The sequence below is a fragment of the Anopheles funestus genome, chromosome 3RL, assembly GCF_943734845.2.
Source record: "Anopheles funestus chromosome 3RL, idAnoFuneDA-416_04, whole genome shotgun sequence".
Taxonomy (NCBI): Eukaryota; Metazoa; Arthropoda; class Insecta; order Diptera; family Culicidae; genus Anopheles; species Anopheles funestus.
The window spans coordinates 17,010,430-17,037,282 of record NC_064599.1 but is presented as its reverse complement, the minus strand read 5'-3'; the positions used below and the strand labels follow the sequence as shown (position 1 = coordinate 17,037,282).

At 42.8% G+C, this 26,853-nt stretch overlaps 3 protein-coding genes across 9 annotated transcripts in view; 1 reads left to right on the top strand and 2 right to left on the bottom strand.

The window, feature by feature from the left end:
• Positions 1 to 297: 297 nt before the first annotated feature.
• On the bottom strand, positions 298 to 18,355 carry LOC125768011 (alpha-tubulin N-acetyltransferase). Of its 5 annotated transcripts, none has more exons than XM_049435113.1 (8): positions 17,849 to 18,355; positions 9,163 to 9,628; positions 7,262 to 7,411; positions 6,931 to 7,175; positions 6,287 to 6,401; positions 5,827 to 5,983; positions 3,375 to 3,418; positions 298 to 2,129 (listed from the first exon to the last, which is right to left on the bottom strand). In XM_049435113.1, exons 2-8 carry the CDS (start codon positions 9,267 to 9,269, stop codon positions 1,367 to 1,369), a joined length of 1,581 nt encoding a protein of 526 aa, XP_049291070.1. In that variant the 5' UTR covers positions 9,270 to 9,628; positions 17,849 to 18,355; the 3' UTR covers positions 298 to 1,366. The 5 variants fall into 5 exon arrangements, with proteins under 5 accessions (XP_049291070.1, XP_049291073.1, XP_049291072.1 ...); XM_049435116.1 differs by having other exon boundaries at positions 18,240 to 18,354; XM_049435115.1 differs by lacking the exon at positions 17,849 to 18,355 and adding an exon at positions 14,705 to 14,875.
• Positions 18,356 to 18,933: 578 nt separating this feature from the next.
• Positions 18,934 to 20,315, top strand: LOC125768022 (microtubule-associated protein RP/EB family member 1-like). Its single transcript, XM_049435129.1, has 3 exons — positions 18,934 to 19,833; positions 19,904 to 20,027; positions 20,104 to 20,315. Exons 1-3 carry the CDS (start codon positions 19,248 to 19,250, stop codon positions 20,177 to 20,179), a joined length of 786 nt encoding a protein of 261 aa, XP_049291086.1. The 5' UTR covers positions 18,934 to 19,247; the 3' UTR covers positions 20,180 to 20,315.
• Positions 20,316 to 20,459: 144 nt separating this feature from the next.
• LOC125768005 (serine/threonine-protein kinase phg2) overlaps positions 20,460 to 26,853 on the bottom strand; it is a 134,543-nt gene continuing 128,149 nt past the window's right edge. For all 3 annotated transcript variants that reach the window (XM_049435096.1, XM_049435097.1, XM_049435095.1), the window contains 2 exons: positions 22,633 to 25,040; positions 20,460 to 22,559 (listed from right to left, as the gene is read on the bottom strand). In XM_049435096.1, the coding sequence (XP_049291053.1) occupies positions 22,193 to 22,559; positions 22,633 to 24,482 (2,217 nt within the window). In that variant the 5' untranslated portion in view covers positions 24,483 to 25,040 and the 3' untranslated portion in view covers positions 20,460 to 22,192. The remainder of the gene's footprint in view (positions 22,560 to 22,632; positions 25,041 to 26,853) is intronic.

Sequence of the window (26,853 nt, the reverse complement as noted above, 5' to 3'; positions counted from 1 at the left end):
TATGAATAATCACTTACTTGTTAGGCGATGAGACATCAACGACCAAAACCATTATCCTGATGTTTCTGGTAGACAGCCTAAAAAGACTTCATGGGCTTGGCTGTTTGGTTTCATTCTAGTGACGTGACCAACCTACCGAGGAATGACGAGTCTACTTCGTTGAGATCTGATCAGATCTAAACAAAATCTTTTCGGATACTAAAACAACATCCGCTCGTACATAAAGCCTTACAGTCTGGAACCGGACTGCCGAAACTTTTTTAAACTTTAACTAAAAACTCATTCAAACACACACAATTGTTCTAACCATTTCTTTCCTTTTGGTTTTGTTTATATTTTCAAAACGTCCATTCATAGTTATAGAATAGAGAGAAATGTATAAGGGGGGAATCAAGCGGCAGGGACTGTGGAATGCGACAGTGGTTCATCTATGCTGGCTTGTTTATATTTTCTACACGAATCTGAGCAGTCTAACAACTATCGCGGTTTGTCTTGTTCGGAATGATTCGAACCACGCGAAGGGAGAATTGGGATGAGATCTACCACTCACACGTATGCTAATGCATCTCATCCCTATTTTTTTGATGTAAGTTTGTAGACGCATATTACACTAAGACTGATTTATTTTTGTTTGTATGTTTAAGATTTGTTGTACGAATGAACTATCCCGCAAATTATGATGATGTTTTAGTACCGATTAGTACGCTCTAAATCGGTCACTCGGCAGGTAACGTTTTACTCGCAAGTACGAACCTTGTTTGTATTCTCTTCTGTTTTCATTTTAATTCCCACACATTTCCGGCCTTTCAGGTTTCTTTTTAGCATCCCTGGGTTTACGGTCGAATCAATGAATAATGTAATCCTTCAGAAAATCCTGCTGCACATTGCTGCAACGAAAGCAAAAGGGGCAACTAGTTTGTTTTGAAGTAGCACTAAAGATGGAGAAAACAAAATCGAAAACACACACAAAATACGCACGCGAACTAACGATACTGGGGTTAACGAGAAGTGTATGCAAAATCAAAACTTTGTCAATAGGAGTCGCAAACCGACCAAAAACAAAACACAACAAACAACAAACACAACAATGGTAAAACGCGCTGTAAAGATGGGAAGCCCTACAATGAAACATTATTATGAAGCGGGGAAAAGATTCACCATTAACGTATGGTATGGTTTGTTGTAACAAGCTTTCCATCGTGTTAGTAGCTATTCTAACTACTTCTTTTCCATTTTTTTTTTTAGGATCTCCTAAATTCTACTGCAAATTCAAACCTGTTCTGCTCGACCTGTTCGACCGTACGAAATTTTTCTTTGGTAACTGCACCACACAGCAAGATCGGCTTCCCCTGTCACTGTTCCCTTCTTACCACAGCTTGTTGTGGTAAAACTTTAAATCAAAGTGACCACCGCCACCACCCTGCTGGCTACCATTCGAGTAAACTGACTCATTATCATCATGCAGACTGCCACGCGTTCCCGATTTCCCGATCGGTCGGTTTATCTTTACCGAGCCAAAGCCTTCATTTTCCTCCTGATCGAACTCCATCTTGCCGCTCGGCATAACGGCCGCCCCGACACCGAACGAGATGTTCTTCAGGCCTGTGTGCTGCTTGGTGTAGCGGGCTGGTTTGCGACCGCTGCCTATCCCGGCCATCATCCCGTAATCACCACCGCCCGACGGATGTTCTGGTGTGGCCTGCTGGCTGACAGATTGAGGCGATAAGGAATGTTCACGGTGGGAACCGCCACCGTCCGTGTCATCGTGCAGCTCGAGATGGTGCGGATGGAAATCGTACGGATCCGGGTCAGGGCCGGGCTCGGGAATGTCCTCGTACGGTAGCATTTCCGGCTGCTCGTCGGCAAACTTTACTTCCAGTGCGTGCGTAGCGCGTGCGGTTGGATCATCACCATCCTCACCACCACCGGTACCGTGGCCGGTTCCGACCGGGTGATGCAGTTCGATGCGTTGCATCTCGTCGGCCAAACGTTGGTCTATCTCACCACCACCACCCTCCATCTCACCATCGATCGAATCCGTCTCGTACCGGTGCTGATGATCGTCATCCTCGTGACCGTTGCTGCCATTAGCGTGCCCATTAGCGGCTGCATTCGTGTTAGTAGCGGTGCTGCAAACAGTACCAAATCCCAACGGGTGGCCAAAGCAAACGGGAGCAGGAAAAAGAAAGGAAAAAGCGAACCATTTTCACCGTGCTACACCAAACCGCTTGCTACTACTACACCACTACGCGTGTTGCACTACTGCTACGAGGAAGTCAAGATGTGATGGATGTGTGTTTGTGTGTGGAATGTATCAAACCAATTTTAGGCAACAAATTACAATAATGATGGTGATCTGTCGCGGTCTGCAGTCGATGCGAAACATACGTTTAATGCTGAATTTATTGAACATAACCTTAAAGGAAGAAGGAAATTAAACCCGATGCAGGTGAAAAAAGATATACATAAGAATAACACAAAACAATACACACTGGAGCTTATTAACAAGCGAACGAACGTGCGATTTTATTTATCGAATTTGATTTGTATTTTACTGTTTGCTAATTTGCCAGAATAACGGAATTAATTTACTATAAGCAGTGTAACATTGGTGTACACGAAAAACAAACAACTTTACCGACCGGTCGGTTATAAAATGGAACTGAATCAACAGAGAATGCGGAATAATTGCACAGAACGTAGTGATTTTAAATAAGTTATTTAATAAGTTTTCCACAGGATGATCGCAAGAAGAAGGCAAACAGATTCAGAACAAGGAACTTGGCTTAATAATACAAACAAGGAAACTCATATCTTAAGATTAATCCGGACGCTTTTCTTTTTTGTTTCCTTATCTTCTTTTTGAGGGGTGAATTAATTTAAACAAAGCCTAATATATCCCGATCGATTGCTCGGCGCATTATCGCACGAATTAATAGGCTATGTTGGTGCTTAACACATACAGAGAGTAGTAGAGAGTACCAGGTATCGCAGTGGGTCTTCTAGGCGGTAGACGAATTTTTAAATACACGAACATATCCCTTATCAGGGGGAGACACTAATTTACAAACAAGCCAATCAATATTGTGCCGGTTTTAGGTAAAATTGCTGGAACGAAATAAACATGTATAAGAAAAATAATTTAAAACAAAACAAATTTATATTGAAAACAAAAAAACGAAGTTCGAACGAAGAAACAATAAACGGAATGTGTCACTCAACGGTTGGGTGATGAAAGACAAAAGCGTACATGACAGAAGCGGTGGTTGGACTCCTTTCTAATGCTTTAAACATGAATCGGATTCGGTGCATGGAAGGCTGTGTCTTGATTGCCCTCTGTTGGAAGATTCAACCATTCTTGGAACGAGTTTTACCTGTTCGGTTCCGTTGATACTGCTGTTGGGCTGTTGTGAATTATCTAAAAGATAAAAAGTTTGAAAAAGTGGAATTAATTACAATTCATCAAGGATTACAGATGTTGTCTGTAGAGTAATTTTGTTATTATTGAAAAATATGGAGGCGCATGATGTCTCATGGCTCACCCTCCATGTCCTTCAAAGGTAGAACTGTGATGCGTATTGCATAAGTTACGGCGTTAAGTGGAACATGTTTTATTTAAGTTAAACGCTATTTATCTAGTTTTAAGCTAACACAAATCACATTTAGCTCTAGTGCAGGCAGCATAAAACATGCTAATAAAGTAGTTAAAAGCATCCGCTTGTTACTTTATTAATTCATAACGATATTCAGCGTTAGCGGTGTGACAATGGAAATTGACACTGTAAACGAGAACAGCTAACACAGCAGGATAAATCATTCCATTCGCGTGACCTGATTAAATGTGCTTCTTGTGAAAGTGAAACGGTTGTTCCTCATTTGTGTGACATGTTCTGTTTTTTTTATTGGTGTCTTCTAAACAAAGCACGATGCAGCAGTTTTGCTGCTTTTCGTATGTTTCGTAAGCGGCCATTGCGTGCAAAAGGCATTGGCAGAAAAGAAAAGTAGGTTCTTCTGCATCATTAAGTGCAATAGCTTCACGTGCAAAGTGGTCACGTATCCGTATTCAAATTTTAAAACAACCCAAAAAGGAGGTCAACTGCCTTAAAATGTCCATCATAAAATGACCAACGGTGAGATTGCATGATGAGTGATACTTTTCCCCCAGCGAACGATTGTTACATGGATGCAAAGCAGAGCTTTAAAATTGAAAATTTCTTTCCAAACTGGGAAAAAACTACGTGCGAATGCACCGTACCAAGGACATCACAAATCAAAGAAGTGTTCCATATTCAGTCTCGTTTCGCGTGCAACAACCGATCATCCTTAGCGGGATTTTACTTTTTCGAAGAACTGAGCAATCAATCTGGTTGCTCGAAACCGTACCGTATACGGTGTACGAGTTCGTTAGGAGCTTTCCAAATTACAGCTATTTTACTTCCCTTAATTTAACCACCCAACATGTAAGGTGTGTTTGCTTGCTTTGCATGCATCCGATTTGATCCTATCGCAATGTTGCAGCCTTACGGCTTACGGTTCACACCTAAGTTTGCACTGTTGGCCGTTTTTCTTCCAATGGACTTTAAAGCAAACGTCCTTCGCGCTGAGCGAGTTCTTGCTAGATTGCACCGGGAAACGCTGGACGGAGTGGCGATTTATTGCAAAGGAAACTATGCATGAAGCTCTGGGTAAAAGCTGTGGGAAGGTAATTGGATGCAAGCTAACCTTACGGCAAAGGTTTTGTGGGCGTCTAATTGAAACGAAACGAGGCGGACATCCCACCGGATGGCCAAGCAAGTAATCGATTGTGTGACAGCTATTGCTGACTGGGGTTAGATCACATTCCGATAAAGGTTGCAATTACAAGGATGATTTATGGGTGTTGATTCTCCATCCAAAAATAAAGATATCAAACACGTTTCGTTGGAACTTATAATAAAATTCTAATCATCATAGGAAAAGCAAGGAACTATGGAATATACAATCAACAAGCACCATTATTTACTCCAACGACAACGTTTTAACTAGAATATTGAGCCACATGTTTTTGTTCCTTTCCCCCTAAAAGTATGCAATAAATAATCAAAATATAATTTTTCCAATCTGCGGGGTGTTCTCCAATCTAAAACTCTCATAGGGATGCATAAAGCATATTGACACATTCAATATACAAATCAGACTTAATCAATTTTTTAATCAAAAACATTTACCTTCTTATAAAAGAATTCAAAACAGGTCAAATTAACCATTAAACCCTGCTAAGTAATACTAAATGTTTTCAAAAGCATTCATAAACTATTTATTTAAATTGTTCTTTATCACCCCTTTACGGCGGCGTTATAAAGAAATAGTTCTGGAAACATTCTTGGATTTCTTCCCGTGCTGCTTAGCGTGATTGCAAACGGTTAACCCGAACATGCAACAATTTCACCCCAAAAACTATGACAGTAACGACAGCAATGGCCATAAAAGCGAAGGGGAGAAGGGGAAGAATTACCCTTTGTTGAGCGTAAAAGAATTTATCCATTTTTAGAAACGAAAAGGGAACTAAAGTAAACTTATTCTGAAACTTCCCCTTCATTTCCAGCACGCAATGTAAGGTAAAATTTTTTAAAGCCTTTTTCTTTGATCAAATCTCACTTCCTGCATTTTTCTGTTAGCGATTAATGTCACTCACAAAACAGTGGTAGAAAATAATTAGCACAAGCTAAGCCAATGAGGGTTAAAATGCATATCTTTGCCACACGACGCAATTTGAATTTGGAGCCATATTTCTACACTATGGCAAGAAACATTTATGTATGTACGGATGTTCACGGGATTATTTACCTGTGCCATGCTGCACGTTGGCCGTTTGGCCGCATACCGACCGACAGGGGGCTGGGCAATGATGGGCATCGGTGCCACGTTGGTTCGTGTCTGCGAGGTGGATCGACGCCTTTCCTCCGTCGTTGTAAATGTTGGCCCGAACAGATTCGTGTTAGGACTGCATCAGCCGTGTGTATATCCCGTTGGATTATAGATGAGTGCATTTATGATATTTGTGATAGGTGTTGGTAGGAAGGACAATAAGGGTTTGGTTACAGAGTTAGCGATGTAAAACAGGTAGCGTGTGAAGAGAAGAGAGATGATATTGAAGTGAAGGATTAATAACGCTGATTTGGCTAGATGTTATACAGCTAGGAATCCGCTACCAAAAACCCCTTTTTAATCACGTCCAGATTAATTCAACTGCTTATTGATTCTTTTTCAGCGTTACGGCTTTCAAATGTTTCGTAGTAAAACTTACCTAGCGGTAATGTGCATGCGACGTCCATCGATATCGGAAGAGTTGTGGGACTTGCTCGCAAAGAAACCTTCATACACGACAAAGTTGTTCATCTGTGGAATCTTCTTCGACAGTCCTGTGGGAGAGTGAAAGACAAAGAGGTGTTACTCATCGAAGAAAGAAAATTTTTTTGAAATGGTTTCTATCGTACTAAGGCTAGATTCTTTTCCTGATATTCCTGAGATAACAAAGGATTTTATACAGCATATTATTAGTTAAGATTTAGTGAATCAAACTACAAATTTGAAATTAAACTTCTCTAACCCATCACACTTATTTAAGAATTTCTCTCTGCACGAATACTCTTCTATCTTTTTCAAATAAAATATCATTTTCCTAGCTCAATCTAAGAATATCCTCTTCCACTAAATCAACTACCGCAGCTAGTATTTATTCCACTTTGCGGTGCTCTTTTCGCAGTATGCCATCAGTAGCGCAGTGCAGCGAAGTCGCGTGATTTAAATGCTACTTCGTCGGCTTCACTCTTTCACCCGAACCAATCACAAGCTACAATAAATCGGAAGCGAAACGAACAAACATTGAACGTCACACGCCGCCACGCTCGATAAGCGTTGGCCTTTCTTTATCGCGGTTCGGCCGCTTACCGTAATGCTTCTGCAGGAAACCGAGCAACTTCTCCGACGGCCGATCGATGGCCAGCTCGTCCGGCTGTATGTTTTCCTCGCGTAACATATGCTCGAACAGTTCACGGCCGAGACCGCCGCGTTGGCGCGATTCGTGCACGTAAAAGTCCAGCACACACGGTGCCGTCACGTTGACCGTCTCACCGGACGGATCGAACACGTACAGTGACTTGCGGCCGACCTTCAGTATGCCTACGACGAGACCACTGCAAAAAAAACGGGAAGATAAAGGGACTTAGTAAAACGGTAATGAGGAAAGCGAATGGAATTCAAATCGAAACGTTACGCTTACGTTTTGTCGTTTGACTCAAACATCAGGTAGATGTGATGGTCCGAGTTGCGCAGCTTCTGAGCGGTTGTGACCGGTACGGAAAGGCCCTGTGCCTGAGCCGACATTGAACCGACGGCATTAATGATCTCCGATATCTGTGCCGTAGCATCACTGCAAAACGAAAGCAATAAAGGGAAAGCATTAAAACATTTAGCCGATAAATCAATCGCGAAAAAAAGTGCTACAACATTTGCTACAATTTCATAATCATAAGAACTACTCCTCCCAGGAAGAAAGTAATAATCGAATTTTGATCACCTTGCGCCGCCCAGCAGGAGTTGGTGGTTGAGGTCTGAAAAAAAAAACAAACACCTTCCCGTAGTGCTGGCTTCCGGTGGTCATAAATCATTCACCACATTGCTGGTAAGGGCAAAATTTTCAATCGAAACAACACAAAAACTGATCGCGATCTAATACGCGATGGATGTGCTTGTGTCGGAAACAGCCGTCGCATGTTAATGCTCATCAGCAAAACGGGCAGAAGCACCTGGGGTGGTCACTTCCGAACACATGGCGAGTTGTTGCGTACCAGAAACCCGAAGGTGTTGACGTCGATGGTACCCGCCAAACGATGGGAATGGGGCGATTTGATTAATGGTGCCGCTAATTTTGGAGGTTGAAGAGTAAAAATGGTCACAAACACGTGTTTAAACTGTACGTGGCGTACAATGGGTCCGTAAAAAGTGGCGGCATGAGCCACTCAGAAACGTTTTTGTCAAGAAAAAGCGATTGTTTTATTTTTATGGAGAAAATAATGCTGAATGTGCAGTAATTATGGCAATAAATATGGAAATAAGTGGAACAGCAGAAGGTAATATTTCTGTAAATAAATTGCGTTCACAATAGCAAGAAATGTCAAATCACTGTAATTATATGATTTATAATGCTTTATTGATGTTAATTTCGGCAACTTCTTGTGTAATTATTTTGCATTGTTTATTTTATTTTCTCGTTGTACAGTTGTTGTTATTTTTCATGTAGTATTTTCACATCTTTTTTATAAATTTATCGTCAGTTGAGCAAATATGAACATATTTAATAAGAAGATCAAACTCACAATAACTCCAATAACTATATAACAAACAATGAAGAATATTAGGCATAATAAAACAGTCACGATATTCCAGATTGATTTCATATGAAATTGACAACGGTTGATATAAATTTAATATTTATTTAAATTTAAATAATTAATAAATTTAAAAAAAAATATGTTTTTTTAAGATGATATAAATATGATAAAAATACTTTAAAAAAAACTACCAAAAATTCCCAAACAATGAATATCGTAATGATTTAACCATTTACTAAAGCATTAATAGTAATGAATGTTCAAACCTAAATCCAAAACAATAACAAAATATAAATTCCCATACAAAAAAAACCCTTTCACGACACCGACAAAAAGATAAATTTGCTCGCTAATCACTCTAGCTTTTTGCTGTGACAGGATCAACAATCATCAACCACATGCAGAAAAGGCGATCGTAACAATCGAGAGCAATAAATCGCAAACCCATTTTGGGAAAACCCCGGGAACGGAAAGTAAAGCATTTTGCTAATGGCTTATAATTTGTCCATTTGTTATGTATGTCAACGAAAAAAAAGGGGAAACAATAGCCCCTAACTATTGACAGCCGGAAGATAATTCATGCGATCAAACTGGAAGAATAAAAAACTTAAATTAAACACCCAAAAAGGGGGACTACAAATTTACTCCCACTGATTTGCAATTTGGACATGGAAAAAAGAAAGCTCTATGGCTGACTAAAGATTGCTGTCCTAACAAATAATTTCCCAAAAAAATAAATAACGCAAAGAAAGCTTTAATCATTAAACTCGGTCGCTAAAGAGATACTTACAGTGCAACACGGCGGGACTGTGCGGTGAAGCCGGTTGGTAACAGCGAATTATTTATCCGAACAATCCGCGACCGGAACAGGGGATGCATGTTGAAGCGAAACTCCATGTTTGCGGAATGGCTTTTTCGGCAAACCGTTTGTCTACAGAGCAAATATTACTCGAAAAAAACTGGAGCGAATAAATTTTACACTCAACACTGAATCGATGGATCGTTTTATAAAAAAAGCACTTTCCTTACGGATTGGAAAGCAATATTCTACCACAGTTTGTTTTATCACACACTTGCACGGCAAAACACTGCACAGGAAACGTTTCGGTAGTAATAAATAAGTAAATAATAATATCACAAATGATTGCACTCCGGTTTTAGCTGTAACTGCGCTTTAACTTCCGCTTGCCGCAAGCCGGTCGTGGAAATTTCGTATCAAAATGGAATCCTTTTCCCGTCTTCACGACAAATTGGAGCTGAAATGGAAAAAAAAGTTGAGAAATGAGAAAAGCTTTCTGTGTGGTCCGTACAGGTGGAAACAGGAAAGAAAATGGGAAAAAAGGTGAAAAATCGTAAAAGTTATTAAAGCTTAGAAAAATGAGTTTCTCCTCTTTTCCCTACAGAAACGCTTGGCCCTCTCTCCACGAGTAAAGGGCTCCACGACTCCCGTTTTGGGGTAGTAACTGAGCTGGGTGGTGGGTTTTTTCATTTTTCCCGGACACCTTTACGACCGGTACGCAACAAACCAACGAAAAGAGACAGAGAGAGAGACAGTGATATGAGACGAATTGCTATATTTTGCTTTCGGTTCGATGGTTTTGCCATACGAGAAGTAGGAAAATTCACCACACGCAAGAAGTCCAACTCAATCGTACCGTTCATTGACCCGAAATTTTCTACACCAGCATACACATACACACACCTCCCAACACAATATGCCCAAATGGCGACATTCATGAATATTTAAGGCATCGATTCAAGTGATACCGCGATATAAACCAGCGAAGGGTGTGCTGCGAGCCTTTTAATACTCTTCAGAATGTTGCCTTGCATCATCGTGGTGGAAATGTTATTTAATCTCCAAATAATGTACGAAAGGAAATGGAACGACCAATGGCAAGTAACATCCTAAACAAGCACAATTTTCCCCAATAATTGTATTGACCCTTTCTCCAATAAGCTTCTTTTACCTTTTAGCTAATGACATGATAGATTATACCTTCAGTTGATCATTTCTGCAATTGATAAACTCATTTGAAGAACACTCAAACGAAAGAAAAAGAAAAACACTTCAATTCTGCTTTAAAATTCGATGCATTTTTCATTGCACAGGTGGTGGTGGACATCGTGCATCTACTCACAGCTGGTGGAAATTCAACAGCATAACAAAAAAAGGGAAAGTTTGTGTGGCGCTGGCAGAACTGCACATGACCGAGCGGGTCCGGTCATCTGCCTGGCCGGTAAATGATGCAATGATTTCCACACGAGTAACGATGCAAACCGTGTAACGAACGGCATTAGCGAACTTGAACTCGTTTGATGTGGCATGATACGGACAGCCGGGCAAGCGAAAGGAAATTAATTCAACTTTCTTTAGCGTTAGATGTTGATGGAAAAGTAAAAGAAAAAGAAAGATAGCTTTTTAGATCTTTATTACAGATATAAAAGGATTTTTGGATAAAATATTAGAAAAGAAACCACATAAATATTGTTTATTCTTCGAATGAAAATCGACGAGAAATAATTTGCTACCAAGCCAAAAATAATCAAGTTGAAGGAATTATGTCTCCCTCCCTAGTAAAAGGCAAGTCAGAGTCAAGTTGAAGGAATCATTTTTCTTTACTGCGATTTAGTGTTTCAAGCACCGGGTAGTTGACCCAAAGAAAAACTCGACAGCCTTCTACCCAATTCTAAGTGAAGGTATTTTACTGTTTCATTAATCGATCTCACACTTTTTAGCACCCTAAAGCAGGATACAGGTTTTTGGTTGATTTCCCTACAAAAAAAACCCTCAAAACACTAGCGCGATCGATAGACTCCCTATTGGAGCGAATAAGGTGAAACAGTGCTAAACTGTACGCAGCAGGGCAATGTTGGGCACGTAAGCAAAGCACTCCAAACTCGACGTCACAACTCACCAGAACGAACGGATCGATGGTGATGGATATGTTAATTAGTATTGCTGCTAGTTGGAAATAAAATCACGTTCGAAATATGTGCGCTCGAGGGTTCCAAATACAGGCAAACAACGAACACAAAAGAATGTTAAGATAGGGACACTGTTCCCACTATTGAGAGCCTTATTTAGATGCCCTACTGAACAACAATTCCATTCCAATTTTGAACAAAAAAAAACTTCTAAATGCAATATTGCCGTTCGAAGTGTGTTTCTGTTTTTGTGTGTTATAATCTAGTGCACCCCATTCACAACTCATCCAGTTTAGGTTTTTTTTTTCTATCCCTTCAATTCAGTTGTAAGGTTTGAAAAAAAAGCGAACAAAATGAGGTCATATTTCGATGCAGAACAAGTTCAACTTAAAGGAAGCTAAAGGGTAACTGTTGTATGTTGGAAAAACTGGAGAATTAATCCAGCACACAGTATTGAGGTTGATGTCTGCATCGGGTGAGTGAAGTGCATTGCCGGAAAAATGATATCCATTTTCCACTAAAAAAAAGCCTATCGTGTGGAGTTGTCTGGTTCCGCTTAGCCCCATAAAGTCAACCTTTCCAATTGATTGCATCCATTCATTGGCGTTCCGTTTCTTCACGATCAAACTGCTGATCAATCGAGAGTTCAGACTACTTGTCTTTGCTCAGCGATCCGTAACGTCTTGGGAGCGTTCGGCATGGTTGCGGCATCAACCACAAACCTGTCGTCTTGTGTTGTACTGCTGCACTTGAGGTGGCTTCCTTATAAGGCCACCACGTTCCACACCGTCGCACAGCATCTTGGATGGATGTAACGGAGCTACCGGTGGGTGTACTTGTGGATGCGGATCACGGTTTATTAGAATGCATTAAAGCATTTGTTGCCGTACTTCGTGAACCATACCGGTGTCGGGTAACGTAACGTCGATCATTGTGGTGAATATGCACTTGTTGTGTGGTGGTTTTGATAGACTGCAGAAATAGAAAAGATACTGAACGGAAGAGACCTCACTTCAGATACTTTAAATTGCTTTACGGAAAGGTTGCGATTAAAAGTAGGTTCCATCCATCACACTTGAGAATGTTATCTAATCTTCCACTTGACCGTATAGTCAGAGCAGATTTACATGTTCAAGCTGGGTTTCTTTTTAATCTGCATACATTTACTCGTCGAAGTGTTAATATGAAGAGGGAATATCTTGAAGAAATGATATAAAGCAGCTATCATAGCGAACCAAAGAATTTTTCCAAGGGATTTTTTTTTGTTGCTTCTGAAGAATGTCCAGGCCGTAACGGCCATGGCTTTTCATTTGAAATTACAAAATAGACAGTATTTTGGACAACATACTTTTATTGAAGACTTCCTCAGGACTTCTGTGACACAAATCAAGACTAAATATTGAGTTAAGGAGTTTAAGTATGTTCATGTGTCTTTACTTATGACGAACAGCCACATTTACTGAGCGATTGTCGCGGCGTGATGTTTATCATATCAACTGATATATAAATTTATATTGGACGATACGATTAGATACGATAACAGATGTTTGCATAAAATGCTGATTGGTTTGCCAAATCAAATGATTTTTTTATTATTTTTTCGATGAAGCTATAGTGAATACACTATTTTAATAAGAAAATCTCTCCAGTTAGCAATTCGTAATCGTAATCTAATTAAAGCCAACGAAAAGTGAAAGTTTTGAATGAATTTTCCTTTTTTTAAAGACAATCATTGAAAACAATTTCTCTCGGTTACAAAATTTCCACGACCTTTTTGCCGTGGTGAGACATTATTCACCGTAAACCTATCATGCTTCTATCATCGAAATGAAGCTGCAGCTCCATCATCCATCAAGTTGAAGTTGTTTTCTCACTTTGTATAATACTACCACCCAAACCCCATTCACAGTCTTAATTACAACCAACGGGGTCTGTTATAATCTTTACCGTACTCAATACCGGTAGGGAAGGTATCTTTTCTCGTTTGCTCGGTAGCTGATTGTCTGCTGGCACGAACTCGCAACAGCGAACGGTACTAGCACGGGAAGAGATTTTTCCCTCCAATCTGGGAAACCTTTGGTGAGTCTGGGTGAGTTTGGGGAAGAATTGTTCCAGAAAGCGCATATCAACCATTTTTGTTTTGCTTCTTGAGTTTAGGCCTTGCTCTTGCTGCTATGGTGCCTTCATAGCGGAATTGGACAGCATGATAAAAATACACCACACCGGTTGATGGAATGATAGGCATGGAATTTCACCAGATAACGATGTTGGTTGGTTTTGTTTGTTTTGGGTTTTGGCTTTCCACAATTGTTATGTCTGTCACCTTCCCAATGCTGGCAGTGTATCTGTGTAGATGACGTGGAACTTTGCTAAAAGACGAAGGAAATATATACCATTTGGAAGAAGTATTGGCAACATTTGGTCGGCATCGGCACACACACTCCTTGCCACAACTCAATCAGTTTAGCAAAACTAAATGATTTATAGTTATTCGAGCGTATTGCATGACTGGTGTCGCAGCTCGTTACACGTTTCTTGTGCCAATGGGGGGGACACAAAACGACCAACCGTAAGTCTAGGGCGATGACTCACAGCAAAGGTGTACCCGTAGAAGTCCATTTGTTTGTACCAACAGTCCAAGACTTATTCGTGCATGAGTCACGAGATGGGCCATACACCGAAGGTTCCTTTGCCACTATAGAGGGGAAGAAGCTAGAGTTCGAGTTTGTCGAAACTCGATACCCGAAGACCTCATAGAACCCTCCCCGGTCAAAATAACAACAACCGTCCCATTCCAACGCTAAACACCACCAAACAGTCCCCGCAACCGGGCACATGACCCAACAAGAACATTGCGCTGGAGACAACAAACAGCCGCCGCCGCCGCCGTCACAGCAAAGGGAGCACAAATTCAAACACATAAAAATTCCAACTTCGTTTTTTCGTTTTTGCTTTCCCAAGACGGGGGGAACCTTATGTAGGGCGTGCAAGAAAAGAAGAAATGCGTCAATTTTCCACCACACCACGCACCGGTCTTGGCGACTTTTCCGACCCGGGTTTGGGGGGTTTCTTGTCGTTGTTGCTTGTTGTGGCAACAAGAAAGCGATCCCGCTCAACCGCATCACCAACACAACCGAATCAGCATTAGCACACGTTCACACACAGCCCCAAGCACAAGGTAATTGTGTGGTTTGGCAGCGCAAGTTGCAAGTTTTTGTCCTCTCTAATTATGTTTCTATTCCATTGTCACAGCATCACATGAAAAACCATAGCCAACTAGATTGGACCGTTTCTAATATCGAATTCTAAAAGCACTTTAAATAACAAGCACAACCGCTGAGACACTGTTTATTGCTTATGGCGCTTTCTAATATACGGAACAACTTGCGCGAAACACTACTAACCTTTCCGTTTGAAGCTTCCAACACGTTTGAGCGAAAAAATAGTGCGCGGCATCTCCATCGTACATTGCGTGCTAGGGAATCGCAGGGCAAAAAAGACTCTCTTAAGTATTTTGCTTTAATTTTTACAGGGGAATCTATGTACGTGCCACAATGTACTTGTACTGCAAATATATTGTATTTATGATTTTGAAACTGAAATTTAAAAGCACATGTACAAGTTGATGTGGCAGTTTGTTAATATATGCAATAATAAAAAAGTAGTTGCTTGATGCCCTGGTTTCCCCTACATCTTTAAATGGTTGTGGAGAGTCGAAAGAGAGAAAATCTCGTAGCTCCCTTTTTTCATGGAGCTCGCCCTTTCTCTTCTAATCATTTTCTAATGGCACAATGCTCTCGCTCTCTCTCTCTTGTTCGCTCTCCCTTTGCCCTTTCTTTGTGTATATGCAATCGGCTGTGTTTCTACGTGGAGCAATGTGGTGGTCTCCAAAATAACCGCTTACATTCTATGCTCCAGCATTGCAAGAAGAGAGCGAATACTCTTCTTAAATTGTTTATTTGTCTCTTTCTCTCTTTCATGTGATTTAGTCTGGTTCACAGCATCCGCTGGCTGATCTTTTGGAGCAGGTAACTGTAACCCTTCGCTCGTGTCATCTGATGGTTTCAGCTGATTTTTTAGACTTCCCCCTTCTCCCCAGCAGCTGATCAAAGTTTGCGTCACTAACACAAACGCGACTGTTTGATTGAGTGAGACGCGTGTAAATTTTCGATTATTTTTAAAAGGAGCATAAATTTATATTAAACCAGAATGCACATAATGTTTTAAAGAACAGCAAAGGTATTTAAATTCGTTGTTTTTTTATTCATTGATGATAGAAAGTATGTTTATGGGTAACGAAGACTTAAGAATCGTTTAACTCAAGTAAAAGAAGTTAATAAAACAGTAAAATCGCATAAAGAAATGAAAAGGGAGAACAAATAATAACCAAAAATAAAAATGTACTCAACTCATCTGAAACAAATAAAAGAATTTTAATTTTAAAGATAAACTAATGCAGATAATTAATCAAGTAAGCAATCCAAACAGAAATGAAAGTATACGATCATACGATCATACGATCATGATCAACAGATTCATGCAGTCATTGAATTTTTGGGCCAATTTCAACCACCAAAAATAAGTGGGCCGATACTTCACTAGCGGAACCTGCCCCATCGAAAGCATAAACCGGTATTGTTAAACGTTCGCTGATTGAGCTCGAAGGTTACGCTTACGTCATTGTTGTATCGTTCGATTGGTGCAGCAAACCTTCAGTAGTACCCACAGTGCCCACTTCTTCCGTTGGTACGGCTGGGTACCTTTTACACAATAGGAGGCACATTGCAAACCGGTACATCAGCAAACGGGTTCGAAGTCGAATCTCTCACGATCGGGTCACGATTTGTTAGTGTCCTGATAAGCAAACCGGAAGAAGTCGAGATAGTAAATTCGCATCTTTCATGTCCACTAAACAGGCCAAGGCCAACCACAGTACATCCACGTGGTGAAACATCACTTGCCGTGAATCATCTTGTGGTGGAGCGTGAGGATTTGTTCATTAAATTCTATGACTTTTAAAGGGCTCAGCGGAAGGAGAATTTCGCCGAATAAGGAGTTCATTCGGATATCAATAGCAACGCATCTGAATCGGTTCGTGTGTGGTGGGTGGTTTTGGTCTAGACTTATCGATCGTCCAGATGGATATTAATCTACAATTAAGGGGTGCACAAAGATGGTCTTGTCTAGAAACGCCTACGATGCTAATAAACATTAAAAACAGGAATTCCAAGGCCATAATTAAGACAAAAATGCGGAATAATTATTATCACAAAAGTCTTTATTGATGAGAATTAATCGTAGTATTAGAATTTTAGGAACTATTGTGTAAAAAAGTTGTTTTTAATTATATGTGAAAAAATGAATGAAGAAGAAAATTTGATAACGCTTTTGGGTATTTTTTTTATAAAACTAGTAATGCAACTTGTGTTTGAAGATCATTTTTATCATTTGATCTCTACAGCTTTTCATTTTTTTTTCATTGTGTTGATTATTCAAAGATTGTTGATCTCCCACACGACACATCCCATTCTCGTGTCGCGATCTTCCAGACAAGGTAAACAAGCAACGGACGAGCTTTATATTGAAGGAAAGCAATGTATGTAAATATGTCCGACATCAACCTCTCAGATACAGACCATTGCAAACGTAACGCCTTGTTCGTTACGTAGAGCAGGGACCATCCATCCCGTCCTTCACGTTCGTTCCGATTTATCTGATACTGGCGTTAAATGGGTTACTGGAGAGAACAAACAAAAATCACTAAACAAATCCCCTCCGGCATGGAACGCCAAAGGGACGGACAGTTTCAAGAGCAACCGCATCACCATATTTGGCAAGCCCGAAGGTTCGCGGAAGAAGCCGTCAGTGTACATGGCGTACAAGTATGCGTTGGCGCGGAACTGGCCCAACATGGCCATTTCCAGGCGTGATTGTTTCGAGAAAAAATCCATCGAAACGAACCCGTCGTCGGACGGTCGATAGATATGGCTTGTGCGTGTAATTAGATGCGAAGTGGCGTGAAATGTGCAAAAATAAGAAGCAAAAAAAAAAAGCGACTACACACACTACATCGAGTGACATTTTTATTCATTTGTCAAAGTGAAATTAGTTTCCAGCACGCACAATAACGGGTGTTCCGCAGTACGCCTAACGCTGGGTAGAAAAATCGATACACACCATAAGGAGACACGGCCCTAGACGTCCTGTGTACGGCCGGTAAAAAGCTGGGAGAAGATCCGGCACGTAGTAGGCTTTTGCTGTGTGTTTCGTTTTTCTCGTGCTTTGAAGCTTTTTCCCACCATGCAGCATCCAAGTGTGCTGCGGAAAATCTAATATGGTGGCCCGGTTATGTTGGAGCCAGTAGAGGAAAAAAATACGTACTGTCTGGACTTTCGTGCAGACGGTATTTTCTACGCGAAACCATTCTCCATGACAAATAGACAACTTTATTCGTACGCTCTTTGTTTGTTAAAAATATCCACAGTGCGTAAGGAATATCTAATGACGAAATGTGCATTCCGGATGACTGAACGGGACGGATTACTTACAAGATGATTCGTATATCTCAACGTCTGGTCTTCGAATACAAGTTAATTGATGATTAAATGTATTCTATGGAATAAAACACTTCACAAAACCGTTGTAGGATAATTTTAACAACACTTGCGTTCACTAGATGTGTATTCGGCACAGTTTACTATACACCGAAAAATGCAAACGCGCCCAGATGATGATGATGATGATGGCGATAATGATGATGTCACTGAGCACACAAAAACACGCGAGAGGACTTGAGCCCACTTTCACGCTGTGATGGAATGATTTTTCACGCCTCACGTATCGAACGATTTTCCTGTTCACCACCAATCAAGGGATGGGAGGTTTAAAAGGGTTTTCACTAAAAAAAAAACACCCACACAGACACAATTTGAGCAGTACCGGGTACAGCTATTAGTGCTGGGCAAAATGCATCACTCGAATCGGTTTCGGAAGGAGCGAAATAGTTTGCGTCCGCACGATTCACGCTGCTGAGAAAAACTGAAGACGGCATGAGAATTGTTTTCAACGCATGGGGCATTCGGTGTGTCTCTCCGGAGTGTGTCTCAACTTTAAGAAATGTGCGAAGGATGGTTAGGTGGATAAATAAATTAAGTAAAACTATAATTATTTCCCCTTTAGGAAAAGTGTTTTTGTACGAGTAGAAAGGATTTTTTAAACAAAAGATTGTTTAATTATAACATTTTATTAATTTGTACCTTTTTAAATATAATTTTCCGAACAAATTTTGTCTCTCTCCTAGCCCATTGTGCGGTAAAAGAAATGTCGCTCTGCGTTGTCACACTCTCTCCACATCTCTCCTGTATGCAACTCTCCTACGATGAATTTAACACAGCTTGTAGGTGACCCTTCCACGAGAGCTTCTGCTACTGTCCGCTAGGTGACTCTTCTGAAGAAGGAAAATTGAATTGCGCCTATCCGTTAAAATTGCTAAAAACAACATTTTAACGTTATAAAATACGAATTTTTAGAACGTTTTTTATTATTCTACGTTACATTAAGTTGAATCCTTTATCTACACTTTTTCTACAGAATAACACGTAACTGGGGAAGAATCCCGTTCCCTTTCCCACGATCTTTACGTAATCAATGGATGTCCTCCTGGCTTAATTTATTTTACTTTCAATAGCAACAAACCGTCCCCAATACTAGTTCTGCACTACCTAAAGAAGTGTGAAGGAATAAGAAATAAACCGTAGTAGTCTTAGTGCGTAGTTGGAGAGAGAAATGCACGCACCCATGTTGGATGTTAGCAGCATCCTTCTTTTACAGCAGATCAGTCTCAGTAGCCACGTCAACATCTGTGATTCATGTTGAGTGCTTGTGAAACGCGTCAAAAACCTCGAATTATTCCACTCGTTCCGTGTCCGTGTCCGTGTACTGCATCAAATGGCCGTCAACGTTCATTTCACTGGTCAAACGACCGAAAATCTATCCCGCATTGAACTGCTCGCCTGGGTTAACCGTACGCTGCTGGCCGAGTTCAAGAAGGTCGAAGAGCTTTGTACCGGTGCCGCCTATTGCCAGCTAATGGACGTTCTGTTTCCGGGATGTCTGCAGTTGAAGCGCGTCAAGTTCTGCACCAATGTTGAGCACGATTTTCTAAGCAATCTGCGCATGTTTCAGAACGCGCTGGTACAGCTAAAGGTGTCCAAAGCCGTACCGATCGAACGTTTGGCAAAGGGACGGTTTCAGGATAACTTTGAGTTTTTGCAGTGGTTTAAGAAATTTTTCGATGCCAACTACGATGGGAAAGAGTATGATCCGAAGGTAGCGAGAAACAATGCACCGATGGGTTACGGTACGCCGAGCACACTAAGACCGAGCCAGCGGATTAACACCGTTTCTGGAGCGTCGGTTCCGTCCGGTCGTCCGGTAAAGCGTCCCGGTAGCACAAACGGCTCCACAACGCGTCTACACGAAGAGGACAAAACAGTAACAGGAGTAGCAGGAGGAGATGGTGGAAGTGTTGGAGGTAAGCGTGTCTGAGTGTGTGTTACTTAAGGAGTAATTAGTATTAATTCGGAAGAACAATCCATTTGCAGAAATTAAACAGATCGATCGCATAAATACGTTAAGTGAGCAGATCGATGATCTTACCATCAAAATACAGGATGCCGAAATATCGCGTGAATATTACTACAACAAGCTGGTGCTAATCGAGAATTTGTGAGTAGCGTATTTTGTTAATATTTGAAACCGACTGTTTGATATTTTAACACATTTTTAATGTCCTTATTTTTAGTATAAACGAACATCCGGAGGACAGTCATGATGCATTCTGTGAGAAGGTAAAGGAAATAATGTATACTACCGAGTGAAAACACGTCTTGCCACACCGTGTTTTACCGTTCGTGTGTATTTTGTGTACTATTTATCTCTCTCAGTTCAATAAGTTTACATCGTCTGTGCTCTTTTTAATCTGTTCAATTATTAAATATGAACGTTGCCTATGAATTTTGTTTGTTTTGTTCTACTTAGAGATAGAGTTATCGAGGAATAAATTAATATTGAGATTGTTAGTAACATCAGTTGTTTTCTTTCAGTTTTATAATTAAATTTTTAAATTAAATTGTTTGTATATGTCGCACAAGTAACACATTTGTTGATAGAGCATTTTTTGTTTATTAAAAAGAACGAGGGGATTAATTGATAGTGACTTAAATTAAGAACTAAAATGACTGTTCCTTAGCGCACAATATTAACACGGCACGGCTTACAGCTGTAGCGTGCTGGTGCCCGTCTCAGACCGATCGAGGATCCAATTCTTAGTAGTAAGCAAACGTAGTAGTGAGGCAGTAAACCGGATGCTAAATCTTATGCACAAAACTAAACCGATCGTAAAACAATCACCCTACCAGCGTGGACAGCTGATTGTGTCCCATCGTTTGTGCATTGAGGGGGGGATTTTAGTTCCCCTGTCGGTGTAGGAGCGTTGAAAAATAAAAATTTCATCTGCTCGCAAACAGGCGATATGGCAGCGCGGGATCGGAAATGTCCTTGCCCATCGGCCCATGGGACGCACAGTTTTGCTCGATAGCAAGCGAACTTGGATTTTTCAACAGAAAATCTTGCACCGTTCCTACGCACGATACTACACGCCATACGGCGTGAACAGGAGGAGTTGGATAATTAATTGAATAAAAAAAAAACAAACACGCATACTACATACACACTTGCTTGTCCCGGTGATCCCGGCTGGCAACTCGTTCGTTCGTTCGTTCGTTCGTTCGTTAATTCGTTCACACGCGATGTACGTGATCATGCTCGATCCCTTCCATTATCTGTCACACTGGAACGCGCGAGTCGTATCTCGCGGTTGTGTGCATTGGAAATTGGTCCGTTTATGGACAGAGGGACACCTACTAAACCGTCCCCATGAAGCGAATCACTACTACTGAAAGTATGTAATGGGATAGTGGTTACTCTACAGCCCTATCACTAACACGTTAAATCTAGTTAAACTTGTAAACTGAAACGTTTCTCAACACCACACAGCCTTTTAGCGACGACGATGGCAAATAAAAAAAAAGTGTAGAAGGACGCGAAGGAAAAACTAAATGACAACAGCAAGAAAACGAGCAAACAAACGTAATCTAACACTATTTCCAGCCTTCGTCCGGTTACCTTTGTTGCGGTTTTTTAGATTTGAATCCATGCATTTTGCCGCATTGCTTCACGACCCCTGCCATTTCGAACGTACTGTCTGGGTCTACTACTAGATCATGATCACGCACCCGCAGAACCGCTACGGTAAAAGATGCTGGCCATTTTTGTTACGGTTCTGCTGTTCAATATATGGGAAGGGATTGCAATATTCATTTGCCATACCGAAGTGCCGTTTCCTATCAACCCTGCACGGTTGTCTAAACATCGAGCAAATGAACTGAGTCTTTTCGTAAGCCAGGACACAGTTACTGATGCTGCTGCTACTACTACGGCGACTACTCTCTATGTGAGGGACTCTCTTTCTATATATATATATATATAATCTGCTACTATTACACAACACACACACAACATGGATCACATGGATAGTGAGAAAGAGATAAAGAGAAGGTGTGAAGTGGAGTCTTTAAAAGAAGGGACTTTGATTCCCCCGTCCTTCGTCTTCGTACAGTAAACGACACCTTGCAGTTGGTACAATATATGTTCCACTCTGTTCCTTTCTACTATCGTCCTTTCTTTCTCAGTATATCCCCAGTTTGTGACTCCCCGGTCTTGCCCTAAACGTCTCAACAACAAATCCAACCCGGCCACCTTCATCCCCATCGCGCACGATTCGTGTTCGGTTGACTAAATTTATACTGACGAAATCTGAACGAACGGCCGTTTTACAGATAGAGCGTTCCCTGTTGCCGGTCAAACTGGTGCAGGTAAAGCTTCTTCTTGGACTTCTCGGCCGATGACTTGTGCGGGCGCAGATCCCACACCAGGTTCGAGAGACTGCGCGGTCTACTAAGCCGGCGGGATTTCTTCTCTGGTAGCTTCCCGGAATCACCGGACGTGCGGCCACCGCTGCGCGATGAGTCGAGCGTACCTTCACGGGCACCCGGACCTGCGGCAGCACTCGCTGACTTGGAAAGCAGATGATTTTTGTCCTGTCCCGCACCTTTCGGCGAGGGTGAGATCGGTGTGACTGGATGGGAGTCCTGCTGTGGGGTCGTCGCAGCTAGCTGCAGGCTGCTTAGGCTTTTATATCTACAAATAAACAAAACAGAAAACAGGCGTATGAGAAATTGAATTCCCGGACGGGTTAGAAACCGGCACGTACCGGATGTGAAACAGTGGACTCTGTGGCTCAACAGCGATCTCTTTCGGTGTGATGGCGATCGGTGGATGGTGCACTACGCCACCAGCTCCATTGGCGCCTCCATTGCTCAGTGGGCTAACGGCGGTAGTGCCCGGCGTGGGACTCTTCTGATGCAGTCCAATACTGCTCTTGAAGTACAGCTTCGGAAGTGTAGGCCGCTGACGCTTTTCGGGCAGTTTCTTGCCCGGGATCGTTTCGATCGGTGGCGGGATCGGTTTGTGATCCACTGTTCCAACCACACTGTGGTGGTTGTTGTTGATGGCATTGAGGGCCGCACTGGCATGCTTGGACGACGATTCGAGACTGTTCGAAGCGGTGTGCTGATGGTGATGCCCACCCTGATGGCTGTGGTGATGATGACCGTGATGGTGATGATGGTGCGCATTGCCGACTGGCTGCTGTTGCTGCGTGTGATTAGAGTACTTGATGATGTTGCAGTAGTTGTTGTTGCTAGTGTCGTAGTGATTGTTGTTGTTGTTGTTGTTGTGGTTGTTGTTGTTGTTGTTGTTAAGGACGTTCGATTGGGCCGTCTTCATGTTTTCCACCGTCTTGAGGCTATGCTGATGTGTGGCCGGACCGAGCAACGCATTCGAGAGCGGCGTTGTAGCACCGGTCGTTGGTGAGGAACCGCCCGGTGGTGGCTCGATCGCTTCGAACTTGTACAGATTTTTCGGCAATGGTGCTAACCCACGCACGTAATCATAGATCTGATCGATCTCATCGTACTCATCCGCGATCGAACCGTTCTGGCTGCCACCGCCACTGCCGGCAGCGATCTCTGGTGAGTAGCGGTTCGAATCACAGCTGTTGCTCTTCTTCAGCACGTACCCGTTTGCCGTCAACCCGGACAGCGTGGAAGCCATCGTTTTGTGTGCGGCCGCCACCGCCTTCGCCGAGTCCTTCTTCTCCTTGTCCGTCAGCTTCAGATCGATGATCTGCAGACGATCGCGCGCATCCACCAGCAACCGTTGCGCCTTATCCAGAAACCGGGAATACTCGATGAAGTGATCCAGCTGCTCCATGTTTTTGGCCCGCTGTATCTTAATCTTTGCATTCAGCGGTACCGACACCAGATCCATGTCTTTCTGCAATGGGAGCGCAAATATCCGGTCCACCTCAACGCACCCAAGCAACCGTAGCTCCGGCACAAACGGTTGCTTCAGTCCCTTGGGTGCGGCCCCGTGTACCAACCGTACCGTGACCGGCATACGCTTCTGCAGCAAATTGCGCACCGTGTGGACACCGCTGATGCTGTCCTCCTTAGCGATCGGGGAGAACTTCGCTTTGGCTTCTAATGGCAAACTGACGAGCTCGTCCTTGGACGTCCGGCACTGCAGGTACTTGCCATTGTCTGAGATCGTGGTGAGGATTTCGCCCGCATGCAGTGACTTGCTGTTATGGTTGCAGCGTACCGTTTCGCGTACCAGTACGCGAAAGTTACGCCGCCGGGACAGCTCCAGCACACTCTCGATGCAGCGTGTCGAGCGGCCATCCTCACTCAGCAGCTCGAAGTAGCCGGGGTACGTCTCCGGGATGAGCACCTTCGGGCCGACGTTCGTGTTCTTGCGGCCCTCCTTTATCTTGATCGGTTGCGCCAGTATCTGGTACTTGCGGCCCGCATTCAAAAACAGTGCCGTGCTCTGTAGCGATGGGTTGGATAGTGTCGGTACGCCCAAACTGTAGTACTGGCCCTTCACGATCTTCCCGACCGCCGGCAGTTCGCTCTTGGCAAAGTCCCGCAGGTACACTGGCGGTGTGTCCGGTGCGAACCGGGACGCGGCCAGAATGATCTGCCCATCGGTGGCGGCCATGTTAGCGGACGAGTTGGCAACACTGACCGTCACGGAGCTGGCCGACTGGTGGTGCAGCCGTTCGTCGTGGCTTTCGGCGCCAAAGCTGCAGCTGGCCGAGCTTGCTAGCGGACCGTACGATGTCGGCCGGTGCGCGGTGCTGCTGCTGTTCGTCCGGTTGCGGCTACCGGCAGTGTCCGTGTTCGGCTGTCCGTGTGTGGTGACTGCGTGCGACGATCGGCTGCGCCGGATGCGAAGAAAGTAGTTCGCTATCTGCTGCCCGATCGAGGTCCGTCCGTCCACGGATGGGTCTATCACATTTTCGACCGATTTCGTTGACGGCGAGGGCCCTCGTCGATGCCGCCGTTGCAGGATGATGTTGCTGCCGCTGAGCGCCGTTTTCGTCGGTACGGGTACACCGCTGTTGCCGGTTGTTCGGGGCGATCGTTCCCCGCTACTATCACCTACGGCTGCTGTCGTCGTGGTCGTCGTCGTTGCGGCCTTTACTGCCACAGTCACTCTGTGTTTCTGTGTGCTTGCTTTAGTTCCTCCTGTAGCGATCACGTCTCAACACATGACCTGTGAATTAAATGGAAGCAAAACGGTATATTAATACAGTGTACTACGCATGGAAATAAGATGGAGAGTGAAAGAAATCTGGTAAGAAGGTTGGGTTGTAGTTTTTTTTTTTGTATTTGGTTGTTGGTTATTTACCAATGGTGAAGCTACTCCGTTAAACGACATAAAATTCACACATTCACTCACTCAACACGCTCGTGGGCGAATGTGTGAAAGCTCCAGTGCCCAATCCCACAAAAAAATACCCTGAAAACTCGTCCCCACATAAACAAACATGTGCACAAGACATTTTACCTAATTATCAACAAATAGCGACCCAAAACGTCTTGCTATCTCGTCGCTGATGACTTCCTTTGCCCACACGCTCGTCTGCGCTTGCACGGTACGTGTGCGGAAGATCACGTGACCTACATTCCCGATCATAAAAAGAGGTGAAATTAATCCTCCGGTTCCGACTGCACGTGCGGTGCTTTTGAAGCGCGGAGGACGGTTGTGTTTAATACGCTAATTTCTATGCCCCGTACATTTGTTTGCCGGTATCGCAATGGATGAAGTGAACGAGTTTTTGTCGTTTATTAGAATGCAGGAAGCATCATATAATGAGAGAAGCAGCAAATGATACCGAATACATTACTACCAGTAAAAGATTTACTGCACATCGGTCGGTAATGATATGCATGAAGAAAATTAAACCATCCAAGCTTTAAGTAGGTTGTGGATTACTATTTTTCACTGCGACGACTTAAGACGTTTAAAAGCGTGGGTTTACTACTTCGCAAGCGAGTGCATTTGAAGTGTCTCTCGGAAGGGGAGAAAAAAAAAGAATTTTTATTCCATTTCAATTATACAAACAACGGCGACGAATGAATAATTTCACTCGCTATTTAAGAACAATCTTTTCTGCTCGCCTTTTCATAGCACACACTAACATCGACCTCAATTTGCTGGCCGGAGCAAAAAGTAGTAGTCGAAAAATTACAAACTGCTTTGTGCAAGTTTTAGGCATGTTTTATGTTCGTTCTATATGTTTTTTTTTTTCATCTATCTTCTTTCCTGCTCCCCAAAACGCCGGAAATTGGAAAGAACCAGCTTAAGAAGCTGTTCATTAAAACCATAAAGTCAGTCGGTTGAATCCTTCTTCGTTCCCCAGTAGCACTAACACCGGGTGGAGTAGAATTTCAGGTAAAGCTTCAGACCGGGTTGGGAGAAGACGTTGGGAGCGAACTGGAACAGGTATTATTTGTGCGGTTTTTCATGAATAAAAATTAACGACACTGATAAAGCCCTTCCCGTCGGTGGTCGGTCGGATACGGTGGTACGCCAGGATGTCCGGTACAACAGAAAAAAAACCAAAATGGACGCCTGTGGTGGATTCTTCCATTTCTTTTGTGCCATTTCGCAGAAGACAGCTGTGGCAGCGAGAAAGAATGTCTTCGCAACTTCTTGCGCTTCTCTCTCTCTATCGCTTTTTTGTGGATATTCACTCTGCCACAGGTGCTTGGAAGGTGTCATAAAAAAGGGACAGGTAGGTCGCCTTTAGATGCCGTGTGTTTTATGATGGTCCTTCGCTAGTCGGAACCGGAACCGGAGTGTCCCGGCCGGGAATGTTTTCGCTGGGGTAGCCGAGAAAGGGGAAACCAACAAGCGATGAGCGAGGGAATGCATTAAACTTCTTCGGTGAGCCACAACCATGCTGTTCCAAGACGTGGATGGATCTGGTTTTATGAGGCCGGGCTAGTGTCCGGTCATTGCCGGTTGTGGCGGACATAGCGCTATGCAGGGTTCCAGCACCGAGCAAATAATGCAAAAGAAG

Coding starts and splice junctions, on each gene's coding strand:
- LOC125768011 (XM_049435113.1), bottom strand. CDS start 9,269: ATGGAGTTTCGCTTCAACATGCATCCCCTGTTCCGGTCGCGGATTGTT. Junction 7,412..9,162: donor CAGTCCCGCCGTGTTGCACT/GTAAGTATCTCT, acceptor TTCGTTTTGCAG/TGATGCTACGGCACAGATAT. Junction 3,419..5,826: donor CAACGTGCAGCATGGCACAG/GTAAATAATCCC, acceptor TTTATCTTTTAG/ATAATTCACAACAGCCCAAC.
- LOC125768022 (XM_049435129.1), top strand. CDS start 19,248: ATGGCCGTCAACGTTCATTTCACTGGTCAAACGACCGAAAATCTATCC. Junction 19,834..19,903: donor AGATGGTGGAAGTGTTGGAG/GTAAGCGTGTCT, acceptor ATCCATTTGCAG/AAATTAAACAGATCGATCGC. Junction 20,028..20,103: donor CTGGTGCTAATCGAGAATTT/GTGAGTAGCGTA, acceptor CCTTATTTTTAG/TATAAACGAACATCCGGAGG.